The sequence below is a fragment of the Phaseolus vulgaris genome, chromosome 2 (genome assembly GCF_000499845.2).
Source record: "Phaseolus vulgaris cultivar G19833 chromosome 2, P. vulgaris v2.0, whole genome shotgun sequence".
Classification (NCBI taxonomy): Eukaryota; Viridiplantae; Streptophyta; class Magnoliopsida; order Fabales; family Fabaceae; genus Phaseolus; species Phaseolus vulgaris.
The window spans coordinates 25,801,628-25,818,539 of NC_023758.2; the positions used below are offsets into that span (position 1 = coordinate 25,801,628).

The 16,912-nt window shown below is 35.4% G+C and overlaps 2 protein-coding genes across 2 annotated transcripts; both read right to left on the bottom strand.

The window, feature by feature from the left end:
• Window positions 1-1,389: 1,389 nt before the first annotated feature.
• Window positions 1,390-2,199, bottom strand: LOC137809267 (uncharacterized). Its single transcript, XM_068610402.1, has one exon. The coding sequence runs from the start codon at window positions 2,197-2,199 to the stop codon at window positions 1,390-1,392; it is 810 nt and encodes a 269-aa protein (XP_068466503.1).
• Window positions 2,200-5,795: 3,596 nt separating this feature from the next.
• Window positions 5,796-13,516, bottom strand: LOC137811082 (conserved oligomeric Golgi complex subunit 6). The gene is made up of 11 exons (XM_068612670.1): window positions 13,086-13,516; window positions 12,928-12,980; window positions 11,012-11,159; window positions 10,801-10,908; window positions 10,214-10,281; window positions 9,897-10,020; window positions 9,480-9,626; window positions 9,117-9,374; window positions 8,746-9,030; window positions 7,327-7,473; window positions 5,796-6,500 (listed from the first exon to the last, which is right to left on the bottom strand). Exons 1-11 carry the CDS (start codon window positions 13,329-13,331, stop codon window positions 5,982-5,984), a joined length of 2,103 nt encoding a protein of 700 aa, XP_068468771.1. The 5' UTR covers window positions 13,332-13,516; the 3' UTR covers window positions 5,796-5,981.
• Between the last annotated feature and the right edge of the window lie 3,396 nt (window positions 13,517-16,912).

Sequence of the window (16,912 nt, forward strand, 5' to 3'; positions counted from 1 at the left end):
GCCTCTGCCTTTGTTGCTAGGCGTTTTTCATCGCCTAGATCCCTCTTCTTCTAGGAGATCGAATGGGCTTCTCTAAATATCGACAGTCGATGGGTGATGACGTCTGGGCTCACCCCCGGCATGTCGGTCGGTGTCCATGCGAATATGTCCATATTCTTCTTTAGCGCGGCGCGCATGATCTCGGCCTCGGTAGCTGCCATGATCGTCCCTACAGTAGTGTTGTGCTCTTCGTCCAGGAGAGGTACCCTCCTCAACTCTTCTCTTGCCTTCAGTCTATCCTCGGTCTCCCGGGGGTCAAGGTCAAGGTCAAGGTCAAGGTCAAGGTCAAGGTCTTACTTTCTCTTGGGAGAGATGTTGTTTCTTAAGGGCCACCCGGAGGCTTTCGGCATAGCACTCTCATGATTCCTTCTGGTCCACGTGGATCGTAAGATTGTCTCCCATCTTCGAAGGGAATTTCATTGCCAGGTGTGGGATCGATACGATGGCCATCAGTCGTTGATGGATGGCCGACCGAGGAGGATGTTGTAGGAGGTATTGGCATCGATGACCAGACACCGGATCTTTATAGTCTTGGTATTCTTTCCCTCGCTGAATGTGGTGTAGAGCTCAATGTAGCCCTTGGTACCCACCCTTTCACCCGAGAATCCTACTACATGGTCATCGTAAGGCATCATCTCGGCCTCGGCTATCCTCATGGCCTTGAACGTTTTCCAGTAGAGGATTTCTACTGAACTTCCTTGGTCCACAAGGGTCTTCCGGATGGTGAATTGGTCTATATCGACTGATATTACCATTGGGTCATCCTGTTGGCGATAATCCACGCCTTTGAAGTCCTCGTCCGTGAAGGTGATGGGTGACATCCGCGTTTACCTGGTGCACCGCCCGCATGTGTTTCTTTCGGACGCTGTTCGTGCTCCCTCCCCCAACGAAGCCGCCTGCTATGGTGTTGATAACCTCTCGGTTACCTCTTATGTCGGCCTCCCTAGGAGGGTCATCCCTGCGGGGAGGATCGTCCCTCCTAGGTTTTCAGTCGTCTCTATGATCTCGGTTATTTCGACCGCGTTGGGGTGACCTTTTTCGCCTAGGGGGTTCTGCCCGGCGAGGTGGGTCTCGGCCGTTCATGACGAATCGGCGGAGGTGCCCAACCTGGATAAGTTCCTCGATCTTATCCTTCAGAGCCTGACACTCCTTGGTCGAGTGCTCGCTGTTTTGATGGTACCGACACTGCTTCCTTCGGTTGGCATTGTTTGGGCTGGCCACTTTCCTTGGGGGAGGGATCAACTCGGCGTTGAGAGCCTCATCCAGAATCCTTCCCTTCTCGGCCGTCAGGGCTGTGAATCTTGAGAACCGGATTGGTCGGTCCCGGTTGTCTCTGCGTTGGTCATTCCTTTAACTTGGTCGACCCTGGCGGTCTTTCTCCTCCTTGTTCTTCTCTCCACTAGCCTCGGCACGGGCCTGGTTGCGGAAATCTCTGAGTTCTTCCAACTGCATATACTTAGCAGCTCTCTTCCTCATCTCGTCCAGGCTGTCGACTGGCTGCATGCACAGGTTGTCGACAAAGGGCCTTGGACGTAGGGCTTTCAGCATGTGATGCATGGCAACATCCGGGCTTAGATTCCAGATGTTCATTTCCACCTTGCTGAACCTATCAACAAAGGTTCTCAGCGACTCTCCCTTCTCCTGGCGGATGCCCACCAGGGCGATAGAAGTCAGGTGGTGCGGCCGGCTGGTGGCGACTTGGGTTTCAAAATTCACCACGAGTGTGGCAAAGCTGTCAATGGAGTTTGGTGAGAGCTTGGTAAACCAACTAAAGGTTACTCCCTTCAAAGACGTAGGAAACACTTGGCATAACACTGTGTCATCCGAGGTGTAGAGGCTCAAATGGGTGGTGTAAGCGTCCATATGCTCATCGGGATCGGTTGATCCGTCATATCGGTCTCGTTTGAAACCTTTCCACTTGTCAGGCAGTGGAACTTCAATAATGGTGTTGGTAAAAGGATGTCGGCGGGTCGAGTCAATCGTCAGAGTCGTCCGGGCGGACCTGACCAGGCATAACTCGTCGTCCATCTCGGTCTCCCGGGGAGGGAGTCTGTCCCTCGTCCCTTTGGCCGGTTTCGGGTTGGGGGGAGAGGTGTAGGACCTGCCGACAACATTGGTGGGTACAGCAAAAGGTCCTCCCTCTCCCAACTTCTTTTTCATGTCTTCGCTCTCCCTGTGAAGAACCTGCAGCTCCTGCTCGTTCTTCTAAGCAATTTTTTCGGTCTTTCTCTTCATCTCGGTCATCTCTCTCTGGAGAGACAGCAACAGCATCGTCTGGTTGGCTTCGGTCATCCTCTCTATACTTTTGGTTGAGACCATCTATTTTCACTCTTCAGCTAGTTTCTCTCAGCCCCACGATGGGCACCAATTGTTCCTGCTAGGGAGATGGGACCTAGAGAACTATTGAAGTCTTTGTCTTCCTCCTTCGGTCGGGCAGGTTGCTAGGTGCTTGGTTGGGATCCTTCTCGTCTTCGTGCTTCTCCTTCGGCTCTCAGCCTCGGGTGAACACAGGATGGGGGGTACCTGCGGAAGGCACTCTGACGCTCAAGTCAGTAAAACGGGTGATCGGTATTCAGGTAGGTGCGCCGTAATAAATGACGAACCTTTCTCCTTGAAATGTGTGTTATTTATATTATTTTAATGGGCTTACCTTATTGGGCATTATTAGTGGAATGGATGACACTTATGGATGTATTACCTAATCCTTAATGATAGATTAGCTTCACTGACCTTGATTTGAGCGTTGATGGATTTATGTGTCAGTCAGCCGGGTCGTCCGTGGTGGTTTCCCTCGTCTCAGCCAGATTTCCTTGGTCTTGGCCAGATTTTCCTAGTCTTGGTCAGGTTTTTCTGATCTCGGTCAGGGAGACCGAATCTCGGTCTCGCCCATACTAGTAAATATACTTTGTGATGCAACTTATTTAATTTGTATTTTAGAAAGATCAAATTTATTTTCATGCTTCTTTTGTGTAGTATTTACATGTAGCAAAAGACGATAGAACGAGAGCTGCAGAAGAAATATAATTGATGCAAATAGATTCAGCAGAAAAAATAGAATTGATGCAAATAGATTCTGCAGAAAAAAATATATTAATGTTTCTGCAGCTTTTTCATTTTAAAAAACAAATATTGCTTATGCTGTTTTCCAATCTGGGATGTGAATTATGTAATTCGGATTAGACATTCTGAAATACAAATATACTTTTCGGAATATGTATTTTAAATTAGACCTTTAAGACACATTATTTGCTTTCTAGAACACCTCATTCAAAATGTGAAATATGTATTACATATTAGGCATCCAAGAAAATCCAAAACATGTTCTAGATGGAGTAATCTGAAAAAAGGTATTTTGGAATTACTAATCCATAACATTGCATAAAGAGTTTTCCAAATTAGCTAATCCAAAAGGTAAAAAGAGACCAAATTACCTACAAAGGTATTCCATGGTTTGGGAAAAAGAAGAAAAAGTTGTTGAAGAAAAAAAAAAACTCCACTCACCAATGCTCGACAGTAGAAGGCGTACAACAACAATGGGGAGTAGTGCGGTGTGAGTGTAGCAAAGGGAGAAAACGTAGAATGAAGCTGAGAGAGAATTAAAATTGGAGATTAATTATAACTTAGGGATATTTTAGTCTTTTTACTATTAGTAAGGGGTGTAGGTAGTAATAAGGGTGTGCAAAGGCCCCTCTATAAGAAAGTACTCGTAAGTTTTAGAATATTTTATATATAAATATTAATATTAGAATTAATAAATATTTTTTTATATAAAAATTATAAAATTGAGCAAATGAAATTAAATATAGTACACTAAACATTGAGCATAAGTTTACGTACTTTTACATTAAAGAATTTAATATAACATAACATAAGTAAAAATGAATGAATAAATTTTGCCATAATAATACAATACAATAATTTGAACAAATACATTATATAAATAATTATTTAATATTATGTTCCCATAACATATTTACTGTGAAAATGAAGTCATGTTCACCAACTTCATGCTATCTTCATGCTATTAAGTTAATCTGCAAAAATTTCTCAAAAAAAAAAGTATTACAATTAAAAAAATAATTCATTATATTATATACCAAGTACAGTTATCTTAAATGTAAATGTGTGTTTCTTCCATAAACATATTATAGACAAAAATCATATAAAATTATGAAGTTACCTTTTGTCATATAAATTAAATTAAAATGTAATATAATACAAATAAAACATGATAAAATATAAATACAATAAAATACTATTTATATAAATAACTAAAGATCTTAAAAACCATACAACAATAATAAACATATATGCATCATCAGGTTTCTAGAAAAAACAACAATCAATTTAATACTTCAATGACTAATTAATAATAAACAATATATAAAGAATAAAATGAATATAAGCATTTTATAATATTAACACAAAATATATAAAATAAAAAATATGATCAAAGATTTTTATGACTTTAATATACTGGATGACTTTAATATACTGGCAATTGTTATAACGTTAAGCATATATAATAATGTCAACATATTATAAATATACTAGATAATGAAATAAAATTGTAATAATTTATGTATTATGTATTCACATTGCAAGAAATGCATGAACAAATAGAATATGAATACTACTAAACATAAACATATAGTCAACATAAACATAAAGAGAACTTAATTATTCATACAACATTTTCGGCAACAAATAAATTTTTGAATTTTCGTTATACTGCACTATATGGGCGTTCCCTTCTGAATTTGCAAGGGTCCACTCCTGTTCAAGTTCTTTTAGAAACTCGATGGCAAAAGCACGATCAACATAACCAAGTTATTGATTTTAAAATAAAGAAAAAAAATCAGGAAATGAAGAAACTGTTTAAAAGGAAAAATTTTAGAAAAAAATATAAATATACATACTTCACCACGGCTGTTCATGCACCAAAAGACTCCTTTTGTTTCAAGTATAATGATTTGTTCAACACTGGACGCCATTAAATGAATAATGGAGAAAACACCAAGAAATAAGTAGAAAAGAAAGTAAATAATAGAAAAAGCAGAAAGAAAGTAGTAGAGAAAAATATTTTACGTAGAAACAAAGTAAAAAAAGAGTACGAAGAAAACCGCATAATGTTATAATCTTTGGTGTAACTATTTATTTAAAACATATTTTATTTATGACCTTTAGTTGTCCATTGCAACAAAAAAACACACAAGTACAACATTAATTAATAGTAATTAGTAATTAAAAAATAACAATTAAACTGAAATTAGATTTGTTTAAAAGAAATAACAATAATTATACCAACCAAACAATTAACATTAGGTAAAACATGTAAATAGTTGTAAATCATAAATAAAATATATTAAGTTTCAATGTTTGCAATAACTTAAAAAAAAAATATTGTTAATGTGCATTATGTCATATAATTACTTAAATTTAATAATATAGAATATATAATTATATAATATATATATAATATTTAATTTTAGTAAAAAGGTTAAATTTAAATAATATTGAAATTGAATTAAATTTCAATTGTATAAAAAATGATTTTAGGAATCCGAAATTTAAGTTTAAATTATTAATGTTTAATGTTAGAAATGATTATCTAAATCTACCCAAATCTAATTTGATAAGGAAAAGAAATAAATATTTTGAAAACTATGTGATTGAAACTACATTAGTACATTAGCCACGTGTATTTGAAAAAGAAAAAAAAATGAAGTCCGTCACAGTAAAACTAAAAAAAAAAGTACATCAACAACATCGAAGATTCCAATATAGCATCTCAAAGGCTAATAGTAGATTACAGAATTATTGAAAAGTAGAGGAGTAAAATCCAAAATGAGAGAGAAGAGTTTATATACGTAATTAGCAAACAAAATGAACATATTGAACAAGAGGTCGGAGCTAAACAAATAAACGAAGCAAAACAAAACTTATATTCCTAATATAGTTCTTATCTGATCAGGCGGATGCCTTGCCAACGCCCTGGGGTCCGGGTAACCATTTTTGGGATCCATGATAGCCTTATAAATAAGCTCGTAAGCTTCGGCCAACGACCTGGCCACGCCAATAGAAGCTTCAGAACGCAACCTTGGAACCTGCATCTGCTCAAATTCCGGCAGGGAACTTTCACTTCCCAAAACAAGGCCAAACAGAGCTTTCAAACACTCCGAAAGAACGGCTGGACTAGTGTCCTCCCTCTCAGCCAATGGGGTACCCACTTCATTCTCCCCTTCCTTGTGGATTGAATTCCGCAAGTGCGGCATCTTTTCTGATAAATTACATCTTCTTAAGATTGCTTCGGCTTCTTTTTCCACAAGAACACGTAAGTGATTATCTATCATTGCTCCGAGTCTATTTACGTAATCAGCGACAGGCTCGTATCCAGATAGAGGTTGTTGAATGGCACACAAGCAGTTAATGAGAAAGATCTTTGAAGGGGTTTCACTAGTCTGTCAACACATGGCACACGCGTTAAGGCAAAAGTCGCACAGAACCAAAAGATATTCTATTGCATAAAACTTCCACAAGGAATTTAATTTTTTTTATAAAGATTGGATACATTACATATATGTTAAAGTTCTCCCATATTCCTTTCACTTACCTGGAATAATGGGAGTATGAAACTATATTTGTTGGTCCACAAGATTATACATTTACAACATGACATGGAATTTCTCTTAGAAAATTTCCAGTAAAATTACAGATTACTTCAATTTCAGGCTCTAGATTCCAAATAAAGTTTTCATTTAATTGCTGGTGGGACTGATTTTAAAAGGATGTATAGATAGACTCATGCACCAACATGGCAAATGAATAGCACATGCAGACACAAACAACTGCAGATCATTAAGATTTTTATATTGTCTTACTAAAGAAGAGTATACTAAGGACACTGATAAAGAAATATAAATATATTAAGTGTTTCTATTTACTTTCAAAAGTATTACATGACATCTGCATTTTCAATACGAAACTTTCTTTCTTTTCCATTGAATACTTTCCACTTTTGTTTTCTTAATTAGTGCCCAATAGCATTGTCTCTCTCTCTCTCTCTCATTATATATATATATATATATATATATATATATATATATATATATATTATAAAATGGGAATAAAAAATTATTAAAATGCAGAGGAATAAAGTTATAGCAAAACCAGAAGTTTGTTAAAGGAAAAAAAACACTGAAATCCTACAAGCAGCAAATATCTGCAAAACTCAAAAGAGAAGGGAAAATTTAGTTAAATGTAAAAAAAAGAGGAGCAAGGACGGACCAGTGAGGATGAAGCAGAGCTACTATTTGACAAGATTGCGTCCACTGATGATTTAGTATGTTGATTAGAATCAGAACTCGTCCTACTCCTCCTTGATGAGTGACCAACTCCTTTTGACTTGTGTGCCTCCGCTGCTTGTTCACACATCTGCAACAAATAGGAAGCTAAAGCTCTGATCTCCAATGATTCATTAAAATAACAGCCAATGGAAAATGAATAACCATAATCTAGATCTCTGTTGAAATTGGAATGTTTTACTATGGGGAACAAAGGGAAAACAAGTACTCCTATGATACAATATCAAATACTCTTCAAATAAAAAGTTGATTATTATCACTCTAAAGCCAAATAGTTCAAGGGTCTACAGCAAGGGCCGATTGATAGACAGTTGCTAAATATAAAAATGCCAACTTGCCTCAACTTTCAAAGACAATTGCTTATTTTTGCCAACTTTGTACGATAATTTTTTTAAAAATAGGCGTGACCCTTTCTCCCAAAATTAAGCTTTATCTGACACTGATACACTTACATTTAAAATATGTACTGTAGAGTATCAGTCAGTAACTAAAAATAGAAGAGTGCTTAATATACGTTGAAAGAATGCTTGTAAGTTAGAACTGTTGCTTTTTGGTACAACTAATAGTCCTGTATTATGAATTCTCATAGTCCTTTGGTTAAACCTTAATCAAATAAAAGACTTAATCAGCGAGGGTCTGCCACTTATTTATTACCCATGTGAAATAAGACAACACGCACCAAAGATCCCATAACCCAACCCCTTTCTCCTAAAATAGCCTCATATATAACATTCCACTAGTATATATAACTATCATGGTTTTCATTTGTATATACTTCCAGACATTAAAGATACATAAAATATATAATCTTTGTGATTTATTCCATGAAATCATTTTCAGGAATTGATATTTGAGTACCATGGCACTTAATTAAAAAAACAAGTATTGTGATAACAAATGTTGATAGAAGCATCTCTTACTCTCACCATTTGTTCGTAGTAAACTATAATTGGTATGTACATTTGAGTTTCATAAGTTTGACTTGGATAACATTTAATAATGATTTTCAATTTTAATATGATTTCTTAAAAAGAAATACAATAACATCAATTTTATTTTGTGAATTTTATATACGAATAAGTACATACTTTTTAATATGAGACGAATCGACATGTCTACATGCAGTAGTCAATACACGTATCGTATTCGGGCATCAAAGGTGTCATATAAAGCTAAAATCTCAAGCACAACTATTATCAAATGATTATCTAAGTGACCATATTATATTACCAAGATCAAATTTTATAATAATATTTACAAATTCACATCATTTTCTTTCATGACCACACAGAATGATTATGCTATCAATTATCAAATGCAGGTAACAGATTGAGAAGCATACCTGAATTATTGGATCCAGTATAGCAGATACAACTGGACCAAAAGCAGGTTTCTGACCAGAAGCAGGAACCATTGCACTGTTGTAGGTGTCAATTATTTCAAGAAGTACAGATACCCCTTCCCTCACAGCTGGTGGCGGGGAAAGATCAACAGCAACAAGTGGGGGATACCGCAAAAGCTTTTCCCCTCGAACTTTCAAAATATCAAAACATGTTTTCTGAGCAGCATCTTTCAGTGCCCATAGTGTATTACAAAGTGCAGTTTCTCGCCCAAGTAAATCTGAGATCTATAAGATCATCAGAAGTCACAAAAATAAATAAACATATGGGATAACTAAAATCAAGAAAAAAGGACGAAGATGAGAACACTCACAGTGTAGCAGTAAAATTCAAGTGTATTACTGAGTTTGTAGGATACTATAAGACTTGGTTGAGACTGCAAAACTTGTTCAACTCTCAATTTAAACGGTCTACATACTCCTTCAAAAATTCTATCAAGAACAAACATCAAGTCAGATTCTGTCTTCCCAGAGCCATTCTCAGTGTTGTTGGTGAATTGCTTTGGTCCAGAATCAACAATAGCATCTGGATCAAGCAACACAGCTACAAGTTCACGTTCAGATGCTAAGGCCTGCATACATACAAAAAAAACATATGATGAACAAACAAGACATGGCAGAATAATAACATTCAGAAGAGGCTCCAAGCATTCATCCACAAGCTTTTCATGTCATACCTGATGTAACCAGCCTAGCATGTCACCGACATAACGCAGTGGGTCATGAGCATGAACTTCAATTGGTCGAGGCAATCCACCAGGTCCTCCACGTGTAAGAGCACTTATAAATCTTCTAAATAGTGCATTGTGTCTCATATTGGCAACCTGCAAAATTAGTAAATCAGTAATTTCTGATGCACAAGCTAAGGAATCCAAGTTTCCATAATTTGAGAATAAGAATATTCTTTATATGTTATTATGATGTGAAGTCCACTAGCAATTTTTTATAATCGACACTAATAGATGATGCAACATAACATGCTTCATAATACAAAATCTCTCCATACTAACATGGAAGATGGCAAATTTGAAATCCCAATAAAAACAAGAATTATCAATTTTAGAGCCAGTTCATTAAATCCATGACAGAATTACCTCTTCTGCACAATACTTGAAAAGGACAGATCTTTCCCTGAGGTAACGCACAGCTGTTTTCAGAAGCTCGCTAACTTCCGGATTGTCAGTGTCCCCCAATTTTCTACATTCAGCCTGAACCCACCTAGAAATGAAAATTATAAGTAGTTATATATATGATAAATCTAGTTGATCTTAGTACAAAGAAACAAATATCTATTCTTGACATCTATATCAACAATACAGAAATTAAAATTCACACTTCATACTTGTAGTAACTCACAGATAAAATACAATTCATGTTCTAGCCATATGAGCTGAACTAGATGAATCTTCACCTGCATAGACGTTCATAAGCTCCTTCTTGATAAACAGCCATCATATCCATCAACTCTAAACCAGCACGCTGCAATGAAATTCCTTAATTTAATAAAATTGTAATTTTATTTTGAACGAATAAAGTAGCAGCTAAGTTTGGGGCAAACCTGCCTGAAAAAAATAATATAGAGTGCAAATTGTCACAGAAAAGTAAACAGCGCGCAACAAAACAATTATTAACATGAAGAAATAGAAAGACTTAGTTGCTTTGGTCATTTATAGCTCATATAAAAATATAAAGGATTTAAGTGAATAATATTTATCTAATTCTATTTAATTATAGAACATCTTACTATGCATTTTGAGTTGTCAATAATATTTTTCACATTCATCTTTGTAACGCTATTACCAACTTTGCAGCATAGTGAGCTAGCATAACTATAATCATTTAGTCAACGAGAGAAAATATTGCCTCGGAGAATGACTAGTATTCCAAATTAAACCCGTAATTATATACGCAATTTGGATTCAGAATTCAGATTGCTAACAGCAGGTTTAGTATTGCACAACACATAAAATAGGGCGATAAAGATGACAAGAAGATTACCTGATGATGTGTCCTTAGCAATACTTTGCAATTGGCATGAATCTCTTGGACATGAGATAATGCCTTGAAAAAGTTTTCATTTAGCTCCTCTTCCCTAAGTGCGTTTATCTACAGATAATCAACAACTAATTGTAAGAAGATTACAATACATCTATTTCACTTAATTCACAAAGCCATAGTTAAAGTCAAGTCATAAAACAATGGTTTAAACCTCTTCAGGGGAGAGCTGATAATCCCGTAAGAAACATGCTACAATCTCTTGTCTTTGTGTGGTAGTTTCAAGCTCCTGTTTGAGCCTCTCGGTGGTACTGATAATGTCAGTAGTGCTAGCACTACAACTATTCAAAGCCTTTGCTATCCTGTAAAAGTATAAAACCTCAAATTTTATCAGTACCAGAATAAAGAATTTATTCTCTTCGAAAGAACAATGAGACAGTTTCAATTTTCAAAGGTAAAATTAACAAGCTATGAGGAAAACTTTAAAATCCTAACCCCAACAGAGTGCTGTAGTACCAAACAGACGTGACTCACAAACTGGTTATTATGGAGCTGTGCTGCTAAACCAAAATTGAGAATCACAAGCTAAATTCCGTAACAAATATAAAAATTAAATCTTTTGATCACAAATCATACGCAGCTCTAATATGCTTGCTAGCGTGGAACTGCCTTCCTTGTACAATAATTTAGCAAATTTTTCACCCAAACCATCCACTTATCCCAAGAACTTCGTATCAAGTGATAGGAAACATTCTAAACCAAACCAGAACTCCAGACACACGAAGTACAGCATTGAGCAACCTAATTATAGCTTTTTTATTATTATTATTTTCTGCATGTGAAGCATAAAATGCATCCGAGTTATAAAACTATAGAAACAAGTGATTAATAATAAGTGTTCTAAATAAAACGTTGAATATCAGGACACAACGAAACTATCTCCTCCTAACTGCATTATTCTCACTTACAATATACAAGCCTAAGATCATTTTTTAGTGAATATGCTTATCATGTAGGGATGACAAATAAACTCACACAAACACGTCTTTATTATGACGGAGAATCCCCACATTAACCAACCACGGGTACAGGTTTAGATCAGGTAAGGAGCGGAGATAAGTATGTACAATCTGCCCTGTCCTGTTCCCATTTCAAATTACTAAAACACTCTTAGTTTATTAGGTAACCTAAAAAACTTATTTTCATTATTCTATTTGCTCATTTGTTTTGGTTCATTTGAAGAATCATTCTTTAGCTATACAATTTTCTATTCTCTCACAATAATTCAACTCATTTTATATCCACCAAGTTCACTTGAATCCCAAACACTTCAAGTCATTTTATATCCACCAAGTTCACCTGAACCCTCGAGATACTTTTCCCTCTCAACATTTGCAAAAGTAACCTTGTAATGAAAATTCAATTATGTGTAATTGTTTACTATTTTATATAACTATTTGACATTTATACAATTGTTATTTGCTACTCTATTTTAATATCTATGCAATTATAATTTCTTCTTTGAAATTTGACATTAAAGAAAAAAAAATGTATATCACTTTTGACATTGAAGAAAATAAAGTGCATATCCTTTTGACATTGAAGAAAATAAAGTATATGTCCTTTTTACATTAAATCCTTTATAATATCATTTTTCCTTAAGAAATAAGGATTGGAATGGGACACAAATTTCAAAACCAACGGGAATAGGTATAGAGATAAGGATAGGGATAGAGATGGGTATGAACTTAATTTCGGAAACTAGTATAGTCAAATCCGCACCCGTTGCCTTGCCATACTATTACCATGCTTCTACTGCATATATTCTTTATCAAGATGGAAAATGATCAACGACTAATTAGTCCAGTTTTCCAAAATTGTCTCATTTCGACTTTTGGATACTTATTTCAGCAGTAATATATATTTGAGCCTACTAAGAACTTCCAGCGCAATGTGACAGTTTCATATCTCACAGTCAATTACCAGGACACAAAGCGATAGAAGCGAATGAACTCGATAGCATTCTACTAAGCAACGAAATCCGGCATCAAGCACACAAGCGTCAACTTAATGATAAACACGCAAACAACGAATTGCAACTAAGGAAGCCTTCGAAACAGAAATCTAAACCTGTCGCAGCATTCGGCGAGCGCATCGACCTCGCTCTCCACGCTATCCAAGGCCTAACAAAGAAAATGCAGAAAGAAATGAACCGGATCAGAACAGCGGAAGCAAGCGATGAAACCGCGAGAGAAGATTTGCAAGATCGACGGTGGAATAGTAATTACCAGTTGCGCGGCGTGGGAAGCATCGAGGAATTCTCCGTTAATGGAGAGAGAACGCTTCTCGATGGTGGATCGTAGGTTGCGACGCGCCTGAGGAGTGTTTTCGTCGTAGAAGGAAGAAAGTGTGTTGAGCGAAGACAAGAGATCAGGCGTGTCGATCCTCGATACTAGAACCTTCTTCAGCTTCCGAGAAAGACCCGGCGCTAGACCCGCCACCGTCGTTCCCATTGTCTTTTTCTTCTTATTCATCTTCCTCCTCCTCTCCGATCTCGGTTCAGATCTTTGTTCTAACTAGCTTCTTCGTTTCAAGCAATTTTGTTCGTTAAACCCGGTTCAGGACTCTCACCGGTCGTGTCTCGTGGATTCAAAGTTTGACGGGCTTATTTGGATATAGGCCCGAATTTATGGGGAATGACTGTTTCTTCCTGCACCCATATCTTCTCCTGTCACCCCATATAAAATATGAAAATATATTTTTATCCTTCTTGTGTTACCTTTCTGATTAGATAATTCAGAAATTAATCTTGAATTTAGAAATAACTTATATACTTTTAAAAAATAGTATTTCGGATTATATAATCTAGAAATTTGAATTTAAGAGTAACTTTTGGATTATATCATCGGACACGTATTTGAAAAAAGGCTTCCAGATTACATAATTTAAAAGTTAATCTCATATTAGAAAAGACTTCTAGATTATGTAATCCAAAAACTAATCATGTATTTAAAAAATAGCTTTCAAATTATGTAATTCAGAAACTAATTACGAATTTAGAAAAAACTTTTGAATTACGTAATCTAAAATATTACATAATTAAAAATATGAGAGTGCAGGAAGAAACTGTCTTTGGGAATTAGTTCCTGCACCCCTCCCCCATTTTTAAGGTCCAAATTGAGGGGCAGGAACCAACACCCACTCTCTTAACTCATAGCGCATGCTAAACAAATTATCTTCTCACTCTCACTCTTCACAGATCCTTCCTTTAAAACACGATTGAGAATTAAATGTGAAAAAATCTTCAGTTAAGATTGGAGTCTCTGCTCATCACACTGTGAGACACTAACATTTTGGTCTCTCACTCTCTTTTAGTCATTTTCTCTTTTTCCTCCACTCACTATCTTCTTCCTCATGAGACAATTTTTTCTTTTGACATTGTTCTTCTCTCCATTGCTCCTTTTCGTTTTCTTTCACTTCTTCCTATTCAATGAAAACAAATTTTTGTTTCATATTAAAAAATAGCAAAACATGAGTTGAGTTTTTTTTTTCTTTAAATTACAAAACAGAAACTTGATTCCGAAGAGTACTTTTATCAAAGAGAAACGGGGGAAAATGAAGGGAGTAAGGAGAATAAGATGGGCCTTAATCCAATGTCCCAGGCCCAATAGGCCCGAAGTTGAGTTCACGTGTTTGCCTTTTAGTACCGTCAGAGGACTGTTTCTTCCTGCACCTCCATACCTTCTTCTCTCACCTTCATAAATTTTTAAATTTTCAAAAATGTCCTTTTATAATATTCCGGATTACATAATCTGAACATTTTTCAAATTTGTAATTAGCTTACAGATTACATAATCCAAAAGTCTTTTTCAGATGCATGATTACTTTCTGAATTACGTAATCCAGAAGTCGTATTTAGCTTTCGGATTATGTAATCCGGAAGTTTTTTTTCAAATGAGTTCCCGGATTACATAATCTAAAAACTATTCTATGGGGGTGACACAAGAAGGATAAAACAGTATTTTCATATTGTGTATGGAGGTGACAGAAGAAGATATGGAGGTGCAGGAAGAAACAGTCCCGTCAGAGTTGTCTAGCCATATTTTATTGAAGGCAATTACTCACCCAATCAATTGCTTCCTGCACCAACGAACTTTTTAAAATCCCATTATGTCTTTGCGTTGCGGATATCATTATCTGGAATTGGATTTTGTATTCTGGATGTACATATTTGAAATTGGGTTGGGTTTTGAATTCTGGATGTACATATCTGGAATAGTTAAGTGTGTTCTGGATGTGGGCATGCAAAAGTATATTTTTTGACTTATGGATTTCTATATCCGGAAACTAAGTGGTATTTTTTTGTTCCAACCTTATCAATGGATACAACTGTCTCAAAAGAGAAATGTGAACGGAAGAATGACAAGACGACGCTGCCCGTTGCGTTCAGTGCGAAAACAAAGGTGGCGGTGGCGGCTGCTGCGCGAAAACGAAGGGGTGTTGTGATTGGGTGCAGATCTCTTCCTTAACCTAATTTCAATTTCATTAAGAACATTTTGATATTTTTCAAACATAATTAGGTGCCAATTCAAATTGATTGGATGCAGGGAGAATAAGTCTTTATTGAATCCAACATTATATAATGAACATTGCATTCTGCACCCGTATGTTCTTAAACCTGCACCCATAAGGGGTGAAATGATAAACTTGTTCCTGAAAAATACATCTCAAATTATACAATTTAGTAATATATTTCAAAATGCATATTTCATTATGTATTTATAATAAAAAAATGTATTAATATATTTCTGAATATGTATCGAAGAAATACATTGTGAATGCGTAATTAGAATACAATATTTAGAAAGATAAATTAGAAATTCAATTTTTATGGGATAGAGAATGGAAGGGCATTACATTAAACGTGGGGCATAGACATTGTCACAGTTAGCTGTAAAGTTAAACAGACCAAGTACTATATTATTTAGATCAATGGTGTAATGTTGTACTCGAACAAATTCTGTCTTTCTTCTTTCTTTTCCTTTTTCCTTATCTTTCTCCCCATACACACATATACATTAGTACTCAACACGTGATAAACCTTTAATTTTTGAGTTGGATTGAACTAGTTTTGTTGATTACTGTGATGGTAAGTATAGACAGTTTTGCATGATTTTGTTGAAGATGGATATAGATAACTTGACTTTGAAGTCTAGAATGGATGAGAATAATGAAGATGAATAGTTTTATGGTGAGAGTGAGGAAAGAAAGAAAAGTGTGCAATGGAGAGTAGTGGTAGGGTGATAAATAATAATTATTCCCTGGCCTACCAAACAAGGAGCAAGAATTAGTGCTTCTCTAGCTAGTTTGCACAAAATATGGTATCACGTCCTTTAGTTCAAGTTTTTCTACTTTTATATAATATTTTATCATACAAACTTGGTACCGTAAATCATTCTTTAAGCTACCACTTTCTCTCTGTTAATTATTTAATTAGTATTCACAATATTTGATTATTTAGATCATGATATGCATATACTGAAATCAAATTAAAGAGAAAGAATTTTCAGAATGTGAGTTATATGAGTAGGTTTAGCATTGACCTGGTCTAAAGGGAATCCAAAGATAGTGCTTCCATTATTTCACACTCATAATTACATTTAAAAGGGACCTATATATATCAATTCATCTTTTTCTAACTGTATACCATTTTTTTTTGTTTTCAGTACTTCATATCAACACCAAAAAATCCATTTACGACTCAAATATAATACAACTAATCATACTCAAATCAATATTTCATATTCACTTTTACATCAAAATCATATTATAATGTATAAACCTATAAATATATTGATGATAGTGAAAAGTATAGTAAACAAAAAAAAATCACTTTAAAAAAAGTTAGTATCTGAAGGACGAAAAAACTTTATATAAAATAGCTAGTTTCTTATAAGATTGCAAATACACACACTTTAGTCGTTTCAATCATTTGTGATAACATTTCTAGTCACTGATTTAGATCACTCATGATTTTGTCATGAACTAAATACACAATTCATTATGAGGGACTGATATACATAAAAAGAAGAAAGAAATTACTGAAGAATTTTGC

Bases quoted from the DNA above. Each gene is read 5' to 3' on its own strand.
- LOC137809267 (XM_068610402.1), bottom strand. From the start codon at position 2,199: ATGAAAAAGAAGTTGGGAGAGGGAGGACCTTTTGCTGTACCCACCAAT.
- LOC137811082 (XM_068612670.1), bottom strand. From the start codon at position 13,331: ATGAATAAGAAGAAAAAGACAATGGGAACGACGGTGGCGGGTCTAGCG. The intron at 10,021-10,213 runs GTGAAGATTCAT...TTTCATTTCTAG, and splicing joins GCTTATGAACGTCTATGCAG to GTGGGTTCAGGCTGAATGTA. The intron at 6,501-7,326 runs GTCCGTCCTTGC...ATGTGTTGACAG, and splicing joins GCTCTGCTTCATCCTCACTG to ACTAGTGAAACCCCTTCAAA.